The 19,281-nt window shown below is 48.0% G+C and overlaps 4 protein-coding genes across 4 annotated transcripts; all 4 read right to left on the bottom strand.

Annotated features, from left to right (window-relative positions):
- Nucleotides 1–2,237: 2,237 nt before the first annotated feature.
- On the bottom strand, nt 2,238–2,646 carry LOC149975797 (histone H4). The gene has a single exon (XM_090204989.1). The coding sequence runs from the start codon at nt 2,611–2,613 to the stop codon at nt 2,302–2,304; it is 312 nt and encodes a 103-aa protein (XP_090061115.1). The 5' UTR covers nt 2,614–2,646; the 3' UTR covers nt 2,238–2,301.
- Nucleotides 2,647–7,665: 5,019 nt separating this feature from the next.
- LOC149975796 (histone H3-like) lies at nt 7,666–9,007 on the bottom strand. The gene has a single exon (XM_090204988.1). It carries the CDS (start codon nt 8,194–8,196, stop codon nt 7,696–7,698), a length of 501 nt encoding a protein of 166 aa, XP_090061114.1. The 5' UTR covers nt 8,197–9,007; the 3' UTR covers nt 7,666–7,695.
- LOC149975795 (histone H1) lies at nt 8,528–10,343 on the bottom strand. The gene has a single exon (XM_090204987.1). It carries the CDS (start codon nt 10,237–10,239, stop codon nt 9,616–9,618), a length of 624 nt encoding a protein of 207 aa, XP_090061113.1. The 5' UTR covers nt 10,240–10,343; the 3' UTR covers nt 8,528–9,615.
- Nucleotides 10,344–18,520: 8,177 nt separating this feature from the next.
- Nucleotides 18,521–18,997, bottom strand: LOC149975794 (histone H3). Its single transcript, XM_090206580.1, has one exon. It carries the CDS (start codon nt 18,959–18,961, stop codon nt 18,551–18,553), a length of 411 nt encoding a protein of 136 aa, XP_090062706.1. The 5' UTR covers nt 18,962–18,997; the 3' UTR covers nt 18,521–18,550.
- Between the last annotated feature and the right edge of the window lie 284 nt (nt 18,998–19,281).

Genomic DNA, 19,281 nt, shown 5'->3' with positions numbered 1-19,281 from the left:
CACCGTGCAGGGGGCTGGCCTTAAACGCGACATGAGAACCATGTAGACTCAAGCCACCCAGCTCGGCTTCTCCGGGCTGGCCAAATGCTCTTTCACTTGTGTTTTCTGGTCGCCAATATCGGGCCAAAAGTCACCGACGGAGCCGTGTTTTTGGCCCAAAAGCGAACGGCCCAGCGAGCAGACTTGTGTCCGTTCAGAATAAAGTCATGTGGGCTGCAGAAGCCCCGTGCATTTTGCTGCGACTCGCTCAAAACCTCACCGTTCGACTGTCGGGTGGAGCGGTGCGCACTGCTTTTCCTGTGCTATTTGTCTCCTAAATGGCCTAAAAGTGCATCCGATTGCGAGCACCATTGATTGTGGAGTGAGCCGAGATGTCTGGCAAGGGAATCAAATGGTTTGGCGTCCCCTGATGTGCTCCTTGGAGTTTTAAAGGAGAGCTCTTTTGGGGACCTTAAAACACATGCACTTGTGAGGCCTGGCTGAGACTAGTTTCACGTTGTATTCGTCATGTGTCCAGGAGGCAAACGAAATAATACACTGTCCAACGACATGCTTACTTGCACTGTGTGTGTGTGTGTGTGTGTGATGTTTTATTAGTATGAGTTTATTAGTTGGATTTGGAGCCTGTGTGTTTTCTTGTGCTAGGTAGTCTCTCTCTCTGTCTGTGTGTCTCTTTCAAAAGCGTGTCAGAGAGAGAGAGAGAGAGAGAGAGAGATAGGCTTGTGGCCTTCCTCGCTTGACTCCGCAGCGTGACTCACTCGTGCCGGTCTTTGTGTCTGTGGGTCTTGGTGTCTGGCTGTGCGGCCGGCGCTATGGAGGCTGGCGCCCCATGTGCTTGTCCGCCCTGATATAGGCCTAGAGAGAGAGAGATTTGGAGCCTCTTCTTCTCTCTCCTCCTCCCTCTTGTACAGGTGTGTGTAAGGGATGTGAAACGGCTAGTTTCAATCGGTGACGTCACTTGCTCTGAGACTGTTGTTGATGATGTGTGCAGAGGGTCCCTGGTTCGGCCTAAAGTTATACTGTTACACAGGCTCCAGTCATCGGAGCACGAGTGGAATCCCACTCACTGTGTTATACTACCATGCACACATTCCTACCCTGTTCATGTCAGCATCATTTATTCCCTCTCCCCCCTTTTTGACATGTCCTCCACACACACACACACATATGGATTTGCTTTTTTCACTGACAGGTTGGGTGGCTCTTAAAAGAGCCTTTGGGTTACTACAGCACTCCAAATGGGCTGTTTACTTGGAGCTGGTGTACTTGGTCACGGCCTTGGTGCCCTCGGACACTGCGTGCTTGGCCAGCTCTCCGGGGAGCAGCAGGCGCACTGCGGTCTGGATCTCCCTGGAGGTGATGGTGGAACGCTTGTTGTAGTGGGCCAGGCGAGACGACTCTCCGGCGATACGCTCGAAGATGTCGTTCACGAACGAGTTCATGATTCCCATGGCCTTGGAGGAGATGCCGGTATCGGGGTGGACCTGCTTCAGGACTTTGTACACGTAAATGGCGTAGCTCTCCTTCCTCGACTTTCGGCGTTTCTTGCCGCCTTTCCCTGCGGTCTTGGTGACGGCTTTCTTGGAGCCCTTCTTGGGCGCGGACTTTGCTGGCTCGGGCATGATGCTGATGTCTCGCTGCTTCTCACAAACGAATGAGGGGGTGGAGAGCCCTTTCCCTCTTATGAAGACGAAGCTAAGCTAATTCGCCGGCCGTGGACACACCCCTGCTTTCTCATAGGCGCCCCTGCCATTTGCCCAGTGGAGCTGAGCGCGCATAAGAGCCTTCCACTCAGAGGCTTGCTTCCCTAACAAAAGACCATAGCCTATGCTCTGTCACTGGTGGGGAATGGTGTGTTTCCAAAAAAGTCCTACAATGGCTAGAAATAAGGCCCCCCTTTTTGGTACTTGGTGGGGATTTCCCAGCCGTGGTGCCTCAGTAATACGACTGTACGCAAAGCCTGCACTGAACATAGCCTCCTGTCACGAATACTCCCTCCCTGTCCACTCAAGAGTGGCTCATGGTTTAATACGACTGTACGCAAAGCCTGCACTGAACATAGCCTCCTGTCACGAATACTCCCTCCCTGTCCACTCAAGAGTGGCTCATGGTTTAATACGACTGTACGCAAAGCCTGCACTGAACATAGCCTCCTGTCACGAATACTCCCTCCCTGTCCACTCAAGAGTGGCTCATGGTTTCCTACGATAATGGATTTGACCCTTTTGAAGCGGATGTGGGTGGCTCTTAAAAGAGCCTTTGGGTTCAAGTCGGGATGTTGACGTTCCGAGAAGAGTGCGTTTAACCGCCGAAACCGTACAGGGTGCGTCCCTGGCGTTTCAGAGCGTAGACCACGTCCATGGCCGTAACGGTCTTCCTCTTGGCGTGCTCGGTGTAGGTGACGGCGTCACGGATCACGTTCTCAAGGAACACCTTCAGGACACCGCGGGTCTCCTCGTAGATCAGCCCGGAGATACGCTTCACGCCGCCACGGCGAGCCAGACGGCGAATGGCGGGCTTGGTGATTCCCTGGATGTTATCGCGGAGAACCTTACGGTGACGCTTGGCGCCTCCTTTTCCGAGTCCCTTGCCGCCTTTACCTCTTCCAGACATCGTGTGTTCACTAGCTGAGTTCAAGTGAATTAATGACGTAATTTTCGGTGCTCGGTGCTCTTATTATCTGCGTTTGGTGGACCTGATTGAAGCCAGTGGCACAGAAAGCGCGCGCTTTTGCCTGGCCTCTGCTGCAAAGGGGAGGGCGTTCGTTCTAGGGAACTATGGAGGAAGAAGAAATCAAAGCTACTTGCATGCGCGGGAAACACACTCAAATACTGAGCTATGTTGAACACAAGGCCCAACTGTGATGTCCCACTCTTCACATTGATTGGTGTTGTTGTTGTTGTTGTTGCGCCTGATTCAACTCTTTCAATCAGCTGTGCCTCTCCAGGGCTTCAACAAAAATGCCTACTCTACCCCTGCCTGGAGTTGGGAAACACTGAACTAGTAGGATTCAACCCACTGCAGTTGCCAGTCACACCTAATAGAGATAGGCGTTAAAAACCTCAAATAGTGTCACAAGTACAAAGGAGAAACGAAGTGGCACAAACGGGAAACAAATACACAAGGAATGCCACAAATCCTAAGGGGTCCGTAATGTCACCTCAGCAGTCATGTAGCTCTTGAAGGCCATGTAATAACGTCATTCTTCTTTTTCTTCCCTAGACATGATCCAGGTGGCCATGGGACGGGTGGTGATACCTCTGCAAGCTGAAATGCAGTAAAACATTCCTCAGACACCCACCCAACACACACACAATAAAGGGATCATTTTCCTATGCGTACAGAGGTGATAGGGATGTGCAAATATTGTATGGTACTTTTTTCAAAAAACAATAACATAGCCTTATATTACGGAAATAGTGGTATGAGGTGGATCCTTTATAGGCCAGAGAGCCTCAGATGTTGCATTGAATGATCTCAACAGGTCATTTCAAAGGGGACAAATGAGGCCCAAGGGCACATACTGGCGATTGACCAATCGGTGCAGTTGATTCACATCTCAGATGTGACTAGGTATCATCTTACAACTTATTGTTGCCACAATTGTCTCTTACATGTACTTAGTGGCTGCCGGCCCTCGGTTTAGTACATCGAGCAACAGAGGTTGCCTTTTAGGAGAACGACTGACAAGCGTTCAACTAGCTGGGATGCAACTAGTGTCATCAAAGCACTTTGTCATAGCAAGTTAGAAGAAATAGGTTAAGGTTACGAAAAGGCTTAGGCTTACCCCAAATGCCACGTCCGTTCGTAGCTGTACTCCGTGTAGGCACAACAAGTCATCACACAGAGAGCACACTTGAAGCACAACTGCACTGCCTGGAAGGCCGCAACGGACTGAATTGGAATCCCTCAAACAGCACGCTAACTACATTCCGCTTTATGATGTCACAGTCAGCCCCTCGGAACACTGGTCCTCAACAATCTCAAACACCTTGGATACCCAAGCCAAACATTCTCGAATCACTCACATTCACAAATCAACCAGGGAGAAGAAGGCTGCCAGGAATTGAATGCTGAAAAGCTAACCTCCTTCACAGAGCAACATCATAGGACTGGGAGTTTGTGTTCAACAGCTTACGTTCCCCTATTATCAAGGGCTTAGTTCCTCTATAGGCTGCAGTGCAGATACTTCACATGCAGAGTACAACAACAAATAACAGAGGGCCTGTTACCACACCCTATAGGCTAGGAGTTGAACTTGGACCACAATGACATTGGTAGTAATTAGCCTGCAGCATAAATGACAGCTCCCTAACGGGGACATAAAGTGGAAATGGAAGTGCGACACATAGAGGAAAAGTCCTAATCCTAATCAAATAGACACATTTATTTGTTTATTCTTTTTTTTATTTCACCTTTATTTAACCAGGTAGGCAAGTTGAGAACAAGTTCTCATTTACAATTGCGACCTGGCCAAGATAAAGCAAAGCACTTCGACACATACAACGACACAGACTTACACATGGAGTAAAACAAACATACAGTCAATAATACAGTATAAACAAGTCTATATACGATGTGAGCAAATGAGGTGAGATAAGGGAGGTAAAGGCAAAAAAAGGCCATGGTGGCAAAGTAAATACAATATAGCAAGTAAAACACCGGAATGGTACATTTGCAATGGAAGAAATGTGCAAAGTAGAAATAAAAATAATGGGGTGCAAAGGAGCAAAATAAATAAATTCATTAAATACAGTAGGGAAAGAGGTAGTTGTTTGGCCTAAATTATAGGTGGGCTATGTACAGGTGCAGTAATCTGTGAGCTGCTCTGACAGTTGGTGCTTAAAGCTAGTGAGGGAGATAAGTGTTTCCAGTTTCAGAGATTTTTGTAGTTCGTTCCAGTCATTGGCAGCAGAGAACTGGAAGGAGAGGCGGCCAAAGAAAGAATTGGTTTTGGGGGTGACTAGAGAGATATACATACACCTGTTTAGCAGATGTCGGAAATGCTTGTGTTACTAGCTCCAACAGCACAGTCAAGTCTAACGAGTAATATCTAACCATGTTCCAACATTCCACACAATACACCCAAATGCAATTGGAATACATCAATATATGGACGAGCAATGTCAGACCGTCCGTAGACTAACATACCTTACAATACAATACTTTATATATCCACATGACATGAGCTATGCAAACCACCTCCACGTTAGGAATGTGCCCAGTGATATCTAACAAAAACACACACCTCCGTGGAACCCACATGGCAAGACAGGAAGGAAGACATGCAGGAGTGCTCATGAAGAAGACCGGAATCATCTCCAATCAAGTGAACAATGTCAAAGGAATAGGGCAAGTCATATAGATAGGGAGGCATTTCACCGCCACCCGCTGGACCACAAGTCATTTTGCCAACACTGGCTCATCATTCAAAGCCACATAGGGAGGGATCTTAACACCACCTGCTGGATCAGAAGTGCCACTCACAATGGCCACACAGACCATTTCTCCCTCAACCTGATGCAATTGTCACAACAAGTATGTGCTCAAAATCAAACATTAACTACAACAGATCATCAAATAGGCAAACACATGCTCATGTAGAGTACCTCAAATTATACAGTTACTTTGTCACCAAACCTAATCTGTCATTCATCTACAAATACATGCTCTTCTAAAGCCACAATGCAATGTTCACATGGTACATTTCATTTCTTACAATCTATGTCACTATTACTTCATTTGACTGCTCTTAAATCATATTCACTTAACCCTTTTCTTCACCTGCTGATTTTCTGCTGCTTTTGTCTCTTGCAGATTTGGACGTCATGTGAATCTATGTTTCTCAAGTATCAAAAGAGAGAAAATGAAAAACGGAATGCTACTTTTCTCTCTAGCCTAGTGCACTCTTTATCTGTAAGCTCCCCTACTGGTGTAGGTAGCTCCAAAAAAAGGTACAGATGCCATAGAACCTGATCTCGACGACCACATTTTACACCAATGCACCCCGACAATCGGTTGGTGGTCGGGAATCAAGTGGATGATTCTGGGACCAATTACAGGATAGGGGTGAGGGGTGTACTGAACTGTGCCTATAGCATGTCAAAAATCCCTCCAACGGGAAATAGGCCTTGGCAAATGGCCAGGGGCGCTGTCCTTTTCAGCACCACGGAGCTCCCCTATTACCTGTCTCATGAGTGAAGATGCAACAGCAGACAATTCCTGCTCTTTTGTCCTGCAATGACACACTTTAGCCGTGTCATTGCTGCATTTAACTGGCAGCCTGTATTTAGGGCCTTTACTTTGTCGTATCATTTGGTCAAGGGGTTTCGATTCGTCAGCAAATCTTCTTTGAAAAATGAACTAAATCCCACATCAGAAGTCGACTTCAAATCACGCCAAAGACACACGACTCTACTCAACCGGAGTCAATAGTATCAAATATTCTGCACTGTGAAGGTGTCATGTGCTGAGCCATTTAGTTCCTATGAAGCCTATTTACGAAGCCAATGCAGCAATCACCACGTACCTGCCTGCATTGGTGATTGCTATTCTGTAATTGGTCAACTACTAATAGGGCAATCATCCCGGCAGCTTCGTAACAGCTGTTTTGCAAGCCCTTGACGATTACATCTATTGATTCCTGCTGTCCTGATACCTTTTCTCTTAAGGGATCTCGGATCTAGTCTAAAGGCCTATCAATGGGTATGGCATTGGAATATTCAATCGCACACTGAATTCATCCCACTAAATACATTCCTTTCATTTCTCCATTTATTCCACCATATCGAAACAACTTACCTATGCACGCACACAAACAAGCACAGAAGGGCGACTTAATAATATCACGTCTAATTTGGTGGCCTACAACATTTCCTGTACCTTCAACCACAACGTTGGTAACAATTTTTTTCGACCACCTTTCACTTGCGCCGGACAGAGATATATCATTTTACTTTCAATAGCTTAGTCAGTCGCATGAATTATGGGGTGCACACAGCTAACGTTGTAATGATCGGATCAAAACATGGATTTTTGGGGCCATCGAGGAATGTCACATGGCCCAGAAATCATTGAATGGCCATTTTCACAAAGGAATAGACAGACTCTAGCATGTTACATTCCAAGAGCAATTGGAATCGAAAAAACACAACGTGCCCCACTTGGGGACCCGAGGACCGAGTTTGGGAAACGCTGGCCTGAAGATCAAATACCAATAGGGAGCCACTATGACGTGCTCACACGCTGACAGTACCCGCGTTTAACCACTAGATGGCCTCCGTGCTCCACGGTAAACTTTTCCCCTCTCATCAGCGGCACTGCAACATGGGACTTTCAAAGTCAGTTGTTCTTAGCTACATAGTGACCATTTTTGACACTTTTTGCCCTATATCATTACTATCACTCATTACTGCTAGTGTATTTTTCCCCTCTTCTACTCTAGGCATACATCTAATCACATATAGAGAGCGTTATTGAAACGACTCAAGTCAGTTAAGAACCAACTCTTATTTACAATCACGGCCGGTGGTGATACAGCCTGGAATCGAACCACGGTCTGTAGTGACTCGAGAACAGGGAACATACACGGTGGGAAAGGGGCGTGTACAAATGGAACAATTGTGCCTTTTTGACTGAAATATGGAGGTGGCTCTTAAAAGAGCCTTTGGGGGATTTTGGAGATCAGGTCATCGTTTATGCGCGCTCTCCGCGAATACGACGGGCCAGCTGGATGTCCTTGGGCATGATGGTCACCCTCTTGGCGTGGATGGCGCACAGGTTGGTGTCCTCGAACAGGCCGACCAGGTAAGCCTCGCTTGCCTCCTGCAGGGCCATCACTGCGGAACTCTGGAAGCGCAGGTCGGTCTTAAAGTCCTGGGCAATTTCTCGCACCAGGCGCTGGAAAGGCAGTTTGCGGATCAGCAGCTCAGTGGACTTCTGGTAACGACGGATCTCTCTAAGAGCCACGGTGCCGGGCCTGTAACGGTGAGGCTTCTTCACGCCGCCGGTGGCCGGGGCGCTCTTGCGCGCAGCCTTGGTGGCGAGCTGCTTCCTGGGTGCTTTGCCACCGGTGGATTTGCGAGCGGTTTGCTTGGTTCTGGCCATGGCGCTAGCTAGCTTCCTTCTTTCACAGTCGGAGTATAGCCTCAAAATGCCTATGTGAAGTTTATAAAGCCGGCAGCGGCGTCTGCTCATTGGTCACCATCTCCGCACCGCCCTGATTGGCCCGTTGCGGAGGCCTCCTCCGCCGCCCATTGGACGGGAGGCTCGGCCTCTCCGTGCCGCCCCAAAATGCAACCCCCACCCTCGCCGAGGCGCGCTTGGGTCTTTTGTTAGGGCCGCGAGCAACGTTACACTTTACGCGCAATAATGCTCTCATTCTAGCCTACTAGTTGTTATCCTTCATTTAGGCCTCATGTGGGCACTTGATACGGTGCCGTGTATATGTGTGTGTGTATCTAACAAACACGCCAAATAGTTGGCCAGGCATAGAAAGGACACTTTGCGCTTTTGTTGAGCTAGGTGGTTGGCTCTTAAAAGAGCCTTTGGGGGTTGAGTAGTCAAGTTGCAGCCGCACCAGCGATTTTACTTGGCTTTGACGGCCTTCTCAGTCTTCTTGGGGAGCAGCACTGCCTGGATGTTGGGCAGAACACCACCCTGAGCGATGGTCACGCCGCCAAGCAGTTTGTTCAGCTCCTCGTCGTTACGGACTGCCAGCTGCAGGTGACGGGGGATGATACGAGTCTTCTTGTTGTCACGGGCAGCGTTTCCGGCCAACTCCAGGATCTCAGCAGTCAGGTACTCGAGCACTGCGGCCAGGTACACTGGTGCGCCAGCGCCCACACGCTCGGCGTAGTTGCCTTTACGCAGCAGCCTGTGCACACGGCCCACGGGGAACTGGAGCCCGGCACGGGATGAACGTGTCTTTGCCTTCGCCCTGGCCTTGCCTCCGGTTTTGCCTCTTCCGCTCATATTGGTAGCTTCAGTATGTCACAGAAAGTCTGAATGAGCCGCTGGCCACCTCGAGAGCCTTACTTATACCTCGCCACAAAAGCCATCGATTGGCCACCGGACCGGTGTGGCCTTATCCAATTGGAGTGAGGGAGGGACAGACAGACAGGCAGTCAGCCCTAAGCCCGCCCCCACCCACCCGCCCGCAGGCAGGCAGGCAGCAGAGTGACGAGGGCTAGGCTACTCTGTTTCCCTCCGACTTTTGTGACTTTTTCACGTTGGCGGGAGCGCCAAAGTGACTACTCAAATCACTGAAACATGTATCAATCAATTCGAGAGTGGCTCATAATACCAATGGCTGCTGTCCAACCCACTATAGTATGTATGCTTCTTATTATCAGGATCAATGTGACATGCCAATTCTAACACATCACAACAATGTTGACTGGTGAGGGTGCTGCACTCTTGAGTGACAAATGTAAAGCCATTTAGCCACTCGAAAATGTGGTGCGTAAAAGTCATTCATTTCATTTCTTTTGCACCACGGGTAGGTAGGTGGAATGGAATGACATGCGCTTTTATGGAAAGAGGTGGGTGGCTCTTAAAAGAGCCTTTTGTGGTAACAACATGTGTCGAGTAGAAAGAACACTGTTTGTAATAGGTTTACTTCTTCTTGGGGGCTGCCTTCTTGGCCTTGGCCGCCTTGGGCTTGGCGGCTTTGGGCTTCGCTGCCTTGGTAGCCTTCTTGGGGCTCTTGGCCGCTTTCTTGGCCGCTGCGGCGGGCTTCTTCACCTTCTTTGGGCTCTTGGCGGCCTTTTTGGGTGTAGCGGGCTTCTTGGCCTTCTTGGGGGACTTCTTTGCGGCCACGGCCTTCTTGGCTGCTACCTTCTTGGGCTTCTTGGCGGCGGCGGGCTTCTTGGCGGCCACCTTCTTAGCTTTGGGGGCTGCGGCTTTCTTGGCGGGCTTCTTTGCCTCGACGGCCTTCTTGTTGAGCTTGAAGGAGCCGGAAGCACCGGTGCCCTTGGTCTGGACCAGGGTGCCCTTGGTGACGAGGCTCTTGACGGCGATCTTGACACGGGAGTTGTTCTTCTCCACGTCGTAGCCGCCTGCCGCCAGAGACTTCTTGAGCGCGGCCAGGGACACGCCGCTCCTCTCCTTGGAGGCGGACACCGCCTTGACGATGAGCTCGCCTACGCTGGGTCCCGCTTTCTTGGGCTTGGCTGCTGCCTTCTTCTTGGGTGCCTTGGCCGGCGCGGCGGCGGCGGGTGCTGGTGCGACTTCTGCCATGTCTGTCGTTCGGTCCGGTAAACACACACACTTACAACACTACGGTAGTCTGTGAGGAGGAGTACTTTGCTGTAGACGCTGCTCTGCGCTATTGAAGCTCCACACCGTGCAGGGGGCTGGCCTTAAACGCGACATGAGAACCATGTAGACTCAAGCCACCCAGCTCGGCTTCTCCGGGCTGGCCAAATGCTCTTTCACTTGTGTTTTCTGGTCGCCAATATCGGGCCAAAAGTCACCGACGGAGCCGTGTTTTTGGCCCAAAAGCGAACGGCCCAGCGAGCAGACTTGTGTCCGTTCAGAATAAAGTCATGTGGGCTGCAGAAGCCCCGTGCATTTTGCTGCGACTCGCTCAAAACCTCACCGTTCGACTGTCGGGTGGAGCGGTGCGCACTGCTTTTCCTGTGCTATTTGTCTCCTAAATGGCCTAAAAGTGCATCCGATTGCGAGCACCATTGATTGTGGAGTGAGCCGAGATGTCTGGCAAGGGAATCAAATGGTTTGGCGTCCCCTGATGTGCTCCTTGGTGTTTTAAAGGAGAGCTCTTTTGGGGACCTTAAAACACATGCACTTGTGAGGCCTGGCTGAGACTAGTTTCACGTTGTATTCGTCATGTGTCCAGGAGGCAAACGAAATAATACACTGTCCAACGACATGCTTACTTGCACTGTGTGTGTGTGTGTGTGTGATGTTTTATTAGTATGAGTTTATTAGTTGGATTTGGAGCCTGTGTGTTTTCTTGTGCTAGGTAGTCTCTCTCTCTGTCTGTGTGTCTCTTTCAAAAGCGTGTCAGAGAGAGAGAGAGAGAGAGAGAGAGATAGGCTTGTGGCCTTCCTCGCTTGACTCCGCAGCGTGACTCTCTCGTGCCGGTCTTTGTGTCTGTGGGTCTTGGTGTCTGGCTGTGCGGCCGGCGCTATGGAGGCTGGCGCCCCATGTGCTTGTCCGCCCTGATATAGGCCTAGAGAGAGAGAGATTTGGAGCCTCTTCTTCTCTCTCCTCCTCCCTCTTGTACAGGTGTGTGTAAGGGATGTGAAACGGCTAGTTTCAATCGGTGACGTCACTTGCTCTGAGACTGTTGTTGATGATGTGTGCAGAGGGTCCCTGGTTCGGCCTAAAGTTATACTGTTACACAGGCTCCAGTCATCGGAGCACGAGTGGAATCCCACTCACTGTGTTATACTACCATGCACACATTCCTACCCTGTTCATGTCAGCATCATTTATTCCCTCTCCCCCCTTTTTGACATGTCCTCCACACACACACACACATATGGATTTGCTTTTTTCACTGACAGGTTGGGTGGCTCTTAAAAGAGCCTTTGGGTTACTACAGCACTCCAAATGGGCTGTTTACTTGGAGCTGGTGTACTTGGTCACGGCCTTGGTGCCCTCGGACACTGCGTGCTTGGCCAGCTCTCCGGGGAGCAGCAGGCGCACTGCGGTCTGGATCTCCCTGGAGGTGATGGTGGAACGCTTGTTGTAGTGGGCCAGGCGAGACGACTCTCCGGCGATACGCTCGAAGATGTCGTTCACGAACGAGTTCATGATTCCCATGGCCTTGGAGGAGATGCCGGTATCGGGGTGGACCTGCTTCAGGACTTTGTACACGTAAATGGCGTAGCTCTCCTTCCTCGACTTTCGGCGTTTCTTGCCGCCTTTCCCTGCGGTCTTGGTGACGGTGTAGGTGTAGGTGTAGGTGACGGCGTCACGGATCACGTTCTCAAGGAACACCTTCAGGACACCGCGGGTCTCCTCGTAGATCAGCCCGGAGATACGCTTCACGCCGCCACGGCGAGCCAGACGGCGAATGGCGGGCTTGGTGATTCCCTGGATGTTATCGCGGAGAACCTTACGGTGACGCTTGGCGCCTCCTTTTCCGAGTCCCTTGCCGCCTTTACCTCTTCCAGACATCGTGTGTTCACTAGCTGAGTTCAAGTGAATTAATGACGTAATTTTTAGTAGTAGACAATGGACCTGATCGGACAGCTCAGAGCCTCTGCTCTTTTCTGTCCATAAGAAACAATTGGATTAGTGGAAGAGGCAGGGCAGGCCAGGAACAAGGAAGAAGGGTGTGGTCAGCATGGCATCACCCGAGGCTGAATGCCCTAAGGTTTTTATCAGAACGGTTAGTTTCGCCTTTTTGCTTTTCCCGACATTAATTCGTGGTGTTTTGTTTTAAAAATAGGAGGTAAAAAATAAATAAAAAAAATAAAAAATAAAAAATAAATAAAATAAAAAAATTAATTAAAAAAAAATAAGAGGAGAAAAAGGAGGAATAAAAGAGGGATAAAAGGACTTCATTAAAATTGTAGCTCACAGCTGTGCATGGGGAGAGGGGTCAGGGTGCTAAGGAGTGCATTCACATGTATCTACACATTTTCACAAATATCTACACATTTTCATACACACTTATTTTTTTTATTTTTTATTTTTTTTTTTTTTTTTTTGTATTTTTTTGTATTTTTTTCCTTTCTTTTTTCTTTTCTTTCTTTTTTTTCTTCCTCTCTTCTAGGTCAGCTTCAGCATTATGGACATGGGTGTATCTGTGGTCCATTTGGCCTGTCCTACGGCTTCCTTCAATGATGGGTTGTGAGTGGCTCTGTTGATGAACTTCTGGCCAATGACTGACTGTCTGTTGTTGATTGATGTCAGTCCAGATATGCTGTTAACGTAGTGGTTGCTGATGTATCTTGGTAGTCTGTAAGCCATTTTTTCTGCCATGTTTTGGACTATCTGTAGCCGATTCATCTGCTGCGGTGAAGCTGTTATCCAGGCTGGCAGGGCGTATTCAAAGAGGGGTCGGATGTAGCTGATGTAGACTTTCAGCACTGTCTGAGGTGAGGCTCCATATTTTCTTCCGCACAGCGTTTTTAGGTGGTTTAGTCTTTTTCGTCCCTCTCTCTCTATGTTCGCTATATGGGTTGTCCAGCGCATGTTCTTCTGGAAGGTGACTCCAAGGAATTTTGCTTCTTTTTCTACTTTTATTGTTTCACCGTAGAGTTTGAGATCTATGGGTTTCCTGGTTCTTTTCCCTGTGCTTTTTGTGAAGAGGACACATTGGGTCTTTTGTGGGTTCAATTTTACTCGCCACATGTTGGACCACGACTCGATCATTTCAATAGACTTCTGGAGTTTTTTTGCAGCAAGTTGAGGACATTTGGAGCTGGACCAGTAGCAGAGGTCATCGGCAAACTGTGAGACTTGACCTACGGTGGGTGGAGGGTAGTAGATATCTGATATGTAGAGTAGAAAAAGTAGCGGGCTTAGACGTAATTTTCGGTGCTCGGTGCTCTTATTATCTGCGTTTGGTGGACCTGATTGAAGCCAGTGGCACAGAAAGCGCGCGCTTTTGCCTGGCCTCTGCTGCAAAGGGGAGGGCGTTCGTTCTAGGGAACTATGGAGGAAGAAGAAATCAAAGCTACTTGCATGCGCGGGAAACACACTCAAATACTGAGCTATGTTGAACACAAGGCCCAACTGTGATGTCCCACTCTTCACATTGATTGGTGTTGTTCTTCTTGTTGTTGTTGTTGTTGCGCCTGATTCAACTCTTTCAATCAGCTGTGCCTCTCCAGGGCTTCAACAAAAATGCCTACTCTACCCCTGCCTGGAGTTGGGAAACACTGAACTAGTAGGATTCAACCCACTGCAGTTGCCAGTCACACCTAATAGAGATAGGCGTTAAAAACCTCAAATAGTGTCACAAGTACAAAGGAGAAACGAAGTGGCACAAACGGGAAACAAATACACAAGGAATGCCACAAATCCTAAGGGGTCCGTAATGTCACCTCAGCAGTCATGTAGCTCTTGAAGGCCATGTAATAACGTCATTCTTCTTTTTCTTCCCTAGACATGATCCAGGTGGCCATGGGACGGGTGGTGATACCTCTGCAAGCTGAAATGCAGTAAAACATTCCTCAGACACCCACCCAACACACACACAATAAAGGGATCATTTTCCTATGCGTACAGAGGTGATAGGGATGTGCAAATATTGTATGGTACTTTTTTCAAAAAACAATAACATAGCCTTATATTACGGAAATAGTGGTATGAGGTGGATCCTTTATAGGCCAGAGAGCCTCAGATGTTGCATTGAATGATCTCAACAGGTCATTTCAAAGGGGACAAATGAGGCCCAAGGGCACATACTGGCGATTGACCAATCGGTGCAGTTGATTCACATCTCAGATGTGACTAGGTATCATCTTACAACTTATTGTTGCCACAATTGTCTCTTACATGTACTTAGTGGCTGCCGGCCCTCGGTTTAGTACATCGAGCAACAGAGGTTGCCTTTTAGGAGAACGACTGACAAGCGTTCAACTAGCTGGGATGCAACTAGTGTCATCAAAGCACTTTGTCATAGCAAGTTAGAAGAAATAGGTTAAGGTTACGAAAAGGCTTAGGCTTACCCCAAATGCCACGTCCGTTCGTAGCTGTACTCCGTGTAGGCACAACAAGTCATCACACAGAGAGCACACTTGAAGCACAACTGCACTGCCTGGAAGGCCGCAACGGACTGAATTGGAATCCCTCAAACAGCACGCTAACTACATTCCGCTTTATGATGTCACAGTCAGCCCCTCGGGAACACTGGTCCTCAACAATCTCAAACACCTTGGATACCCAAGCCAAACATTCTCGAATCACTCACATTCACAAATCAACCAGGGAGAAGAAGGCTGCCAGGAATTGAATGCTGAAAAGCTAACCTCCTTCACAGAGCAACATCATAGGACTGGGAGTTTGTGTTCAACAGCTTACGTTCCCCTATTATCAAGGGCTTAGTTCCTCTATAGGCTGCAGTGCAGATACTTCACATGCAGAGTACAACAACAAATAACAGAGGGCCTGTTACCACACCCTATAGGCTAGGAGTTGAACTTGGACCACAATGACATTGGTAGTAATTAGCCTGCAGCATAAATGACAGCTCCCTAACGGGGACATAAAGTGGAAATGGAAGTGCGACACATAGAGGAAAAGTCCTAATCCTAATCAAATAGACACATTTATTTGTTTATTCTTTTTTTTATTTCACCTTTATTTAACCAGGTAGGCAAGTTGAGAACAAGTTCTCATTTACAATTGCGACCTGGCCAAGATAAAGCAAAGCACTTCGACACATACAACGACACAGACTTACACATGGAGTAAAACAAACATACAGTCAATAATACAGTATAAACAAGTCTATATACGATGTGAGCAAATGAGGTGAGATAAGGGAGGTAAAGGCAAAAAAAGGCCATGGTGGCAAAGTAAATACAATATAGCAAGTAAAACACCGGAATGGTACATTTGCAATGGAAGAAATGTGCAAAGTAGAAATAAAAATAATGGGGTGCAAAGGAGCAAAATAAATAAATTCATGAAATACAGTAGGGAAAGAGGTAGTTGTTTGGCCTAAATTATAGGTGGGCTATGTACAGGTGCAGTAATCTGTGAGCTGCTCTGACAGTTGGTGCTTAAAGCTAGTGAGGGAGATAAGTGTTTCCAGTTTCAGAGATTTTTGTAGTTCGTTCCAGTCATTGGCAGCAGAGAACTGGAAGGAGAGGCGGCCAAAGAAAGAATTGGTTTTGGGGGTGACTAGAGAGATATACATACACCTGTTTAGCAGATGTCGGAAATGCTTGTGTTACTAGCTCCAACAGCACAGTCAAGTCTAACAAGTAATATCTAACCATGTTCCAACATTCCACACAATACACCCAAATGCAATTGGAATACATCAATATATGGACGAGCAATGTCAGACCGTCCGTAGACTAACATACCTTACAATACAATACTTTATATATCCACATGACATGAGCTATGCAAACCACCTCCACGTTAGGAATGTGCCCAGTGATATCTAACAAAAACACACACCTCCGTGGAACCCACATGGCAAGACAGGAAGGAAGACATGCAGGAGTGCTCATGAAGAAGACCGGAATCATCTCCAATCAAGTGAACAATGTCAAAGGAATAGGGCAAGTCATATAGATAGGGAGGCATTTCACCGCCACCCGCTGGACCACAAGTCATTTTGCCAACACTGGCTCATCATTCAAAGCCACATAGGGAGGGATCTTAACACCACCTGCTGGATCAGAAGTGCCACTCACAATGGCCACACAGACCATTTCTCCCTCAACCTGATGCAATTGTCACAACAAGTATGTGCTCAAAATCAAACATTAACTACAACAGATCATCAAATAGGCAAACACATGCTCATGTAGAGTACCTCAAATTATACAGTTACTTTGTCACCAAACCTAATCTGTCATTCATCTACAAATACATGCTCTTCTAAAGCCACAATGCAATGTTCACATGGTACATTTCATTTCTTACAATCTATGTCACTATTACTTCATTTGACTGCTCTTAAATCATATTCACTTAACCCTTTTCTTCACCTGCTGATTTTCTGCTGCTTTTGTCTCTTGCAGATTTGGACGTCATGTGAATCTATGTTTCTCAAGTATCAAAAGAGAGAAAATGAAAAACGGAATGCTACTTTTCTCTCTAGCCTAGTGCACTCTTTATCTGTAAGCTCCCCTACTGGTGTAGGTAGCTCCAAAAAAAAGGTACAGATGCCATAGAACCTGATCTCGACGACCACATTTTACACCAATGCACCCCGACAATCGGTTGGTGGTCGGGAATCAAGTGGATGATTCTGGGACCAATTACAGGATAGGGGTGAGGGGTGTACTGAACTGTGCCTATAGCATGTCAAAAATCCCTCCAACGGGAAATAGGCCTTGGCAAATGGCCAGGGGCGCTGTCCTTTTCAGCACCACGGAGCTCCCCTATTACCTGTCTCATGAGTGAAGATGCAACAGCAGACAATTCCTGCTCTTTTGTCCTGCAATGACACACTTTAGCCGTGTCATTGCTGCATTTAACTGGCAGCCTGTATTTAGGGCCTTTACTTTGTCGTATCATTTGGTCAAGGGGTTTCGATTCGTCAGCAAATCTTCTTTGAAAAATGAACTAAATCCCACATCAGAAGTCGACTTCAAATCACGCCAAAGACACACGACTCTACTCAACCGGAGTCAATAGTATCAAATATTCTGCACTGTGAAGGTGTCATGTGCTGAGCCATTTAGTTCCTATGAAGCCTATTTACGAAGCCAATGCAGCAATCACCACGTACCTGCCTGCATTGGTGATTGCTATTCTGTAATTGGTCAACTACTAATAGGGCAATCATCCCGGCAGCTTCGTAACAGCTGTTTTGCAAGCCCTTGACGATTACATCTATTGATTCCTGCTGTCCTGATACCTTTTCTCTTAAGGGATCTCGGATCTAGTCTAAAGGCCTATCAATGGGTATGGCATTGGAATATTCAATCGCACACTGAATTCATCCCACTAAATACATTCCTTTCATTTCTCCATTTATTCCACCATATCGAAACAACTTACCTATGCACGCACACAAACAAGCACAGAAGGGCGACTTAATAATATCACGTCTAATTTGGTGGCCTACAACATTTCCTGTACCTTCAACCACAACGTTGGTAACAATTTTTTTCGACCACCTTTCACTTGCGCCGGACAGAGATATATCATTTTACTTTCAATAGCTTAGTCAGTCGCATGAATTATGGGGTGCACACAGCTAACGTTGTAATGATCGGATCAAAACATGGATTTTTGGGGCCATCGAGGAATGTCACATGGCCCAGAAATCATTGAATGGCCATTTTCACAAAGGAATAGACAGACTCATTCCAAGAGCAATTGGAATCGAAAAAACACAACGTGCCCCACTTGGGGACCCGAGGACCGAGTTTGGGAAACGCTGGCCTGAAGATCAAATACCAATAGGGAGCCACTATGACGTGCTCACACGCTGACAGTACCCGCGTTTAACCACTAGATGGCCTCCGTGCTCCACGGTAAACTTTTCCCCTCTCATCAGCGGCACTGCAACATGGGACTTTCAAAGTCAGTTGTTCTTAGCTACATAGTGACCATTTTTGACACTTTTTGCCCTATATCATTACTATCACTCATTACTGCTAGTGTATTTTTCCCCTCTTCTACTCTAGGCATACATCTAATCACATATAGAGAGCGTTATTGAAACGACTCAAGTCAGTTAAGAACCAACTCTTATTTACAATCACGGCCGGTGGTGATACAGCCTGGAATCGAACCACGGTCTGTAGTGACTCGAGAACAGGGAACATACACGGTGGGAAAGGGGCGTGTACAAATGGAACAATTGTGCCTTTTTGACTGAAATATGGAGGTGGCTCTTAAAAGAGCCTTTGGGGGATTTTGGAGATCAGGTCATCGTTTATGCGCGCTCTCCGCGAATACGACGGGCCAGCTGGATGTCCTTGGGCATGATGGTCACCCTCTTGGCGTGGATGGCGCACAGGTTGGTGTCCTCGAACAGGCCGACCAGGTAAGCCTCGCTTGCCTCCTGCAGGGCCATCACTGCGGAACTCTGGAAGCGCAGGTCGGTCTTAAAGTCCTGGGCAATTTCTCGCACCAGGCGCTGGAAAGGCAGTTTGCGGATCAGCAGCTCAGTGGACTTCTGGTAACGACGGATCTCTCTAAGAGCCACGGTGCCGGGCCTGTAACGGTGAGGCTTCTTCACGCCGCCGGTGGCCGGGGCGCTCTTGCGCGCAGCCTTGGTGGCGAGCTGCTTCCTGGGTGCTTTGCCACCGGTGGATTTGCGAGCGGTTTGCTTGGTTCTGGCCATGGCGCTAGCTAGCTTCCTTCTTTCACAGTCGGAGTATAGCCTCAAAATGCCTATGTGAAGTTTATAAAGCCGGCAGCGGCGTCTGCTCATTCGTCACCATCTCCGCACCGCCCTGATTGGCCCGTTGCGGAGGCCTCCTCCGCCGCCCATTGGACGGGAGGCTCGGCCTCTCCGTGCCGCCCCAAAATGCAACCCCCACCCTCGCCGAGGCGCGCTTGGGTCTTTTGTTAGGGCCGCGAGCAACGTTACACTTTACGCGCAATAATGCTCTCATTCTAGCCTACTAGTTGTTATCCTTCATTTAGGCCTCATGTGGGCAC

The sequence above is a fragment of the Oncorhynchus mykiss genome, chromosome 17 (assembly GCF_057628025.1).
Source record: "Oncorhynchus mykiss isolate SJ-2025 chromosome 17, ASM5762802v1, whole genome shotgun sequence".
Lineage (NCBI taxonomy): Eukaryota > Metazoa > Chordata > Actinopteri > Salmoniformes > Salmonidae > Oncorhynchus > Oncorhynchus mykiss.
The sequence above is the reverse complement of the archived record's forward strand: the minus strand, read 5'-3'. Positions and strand labels throughout refer to the sequence as shown.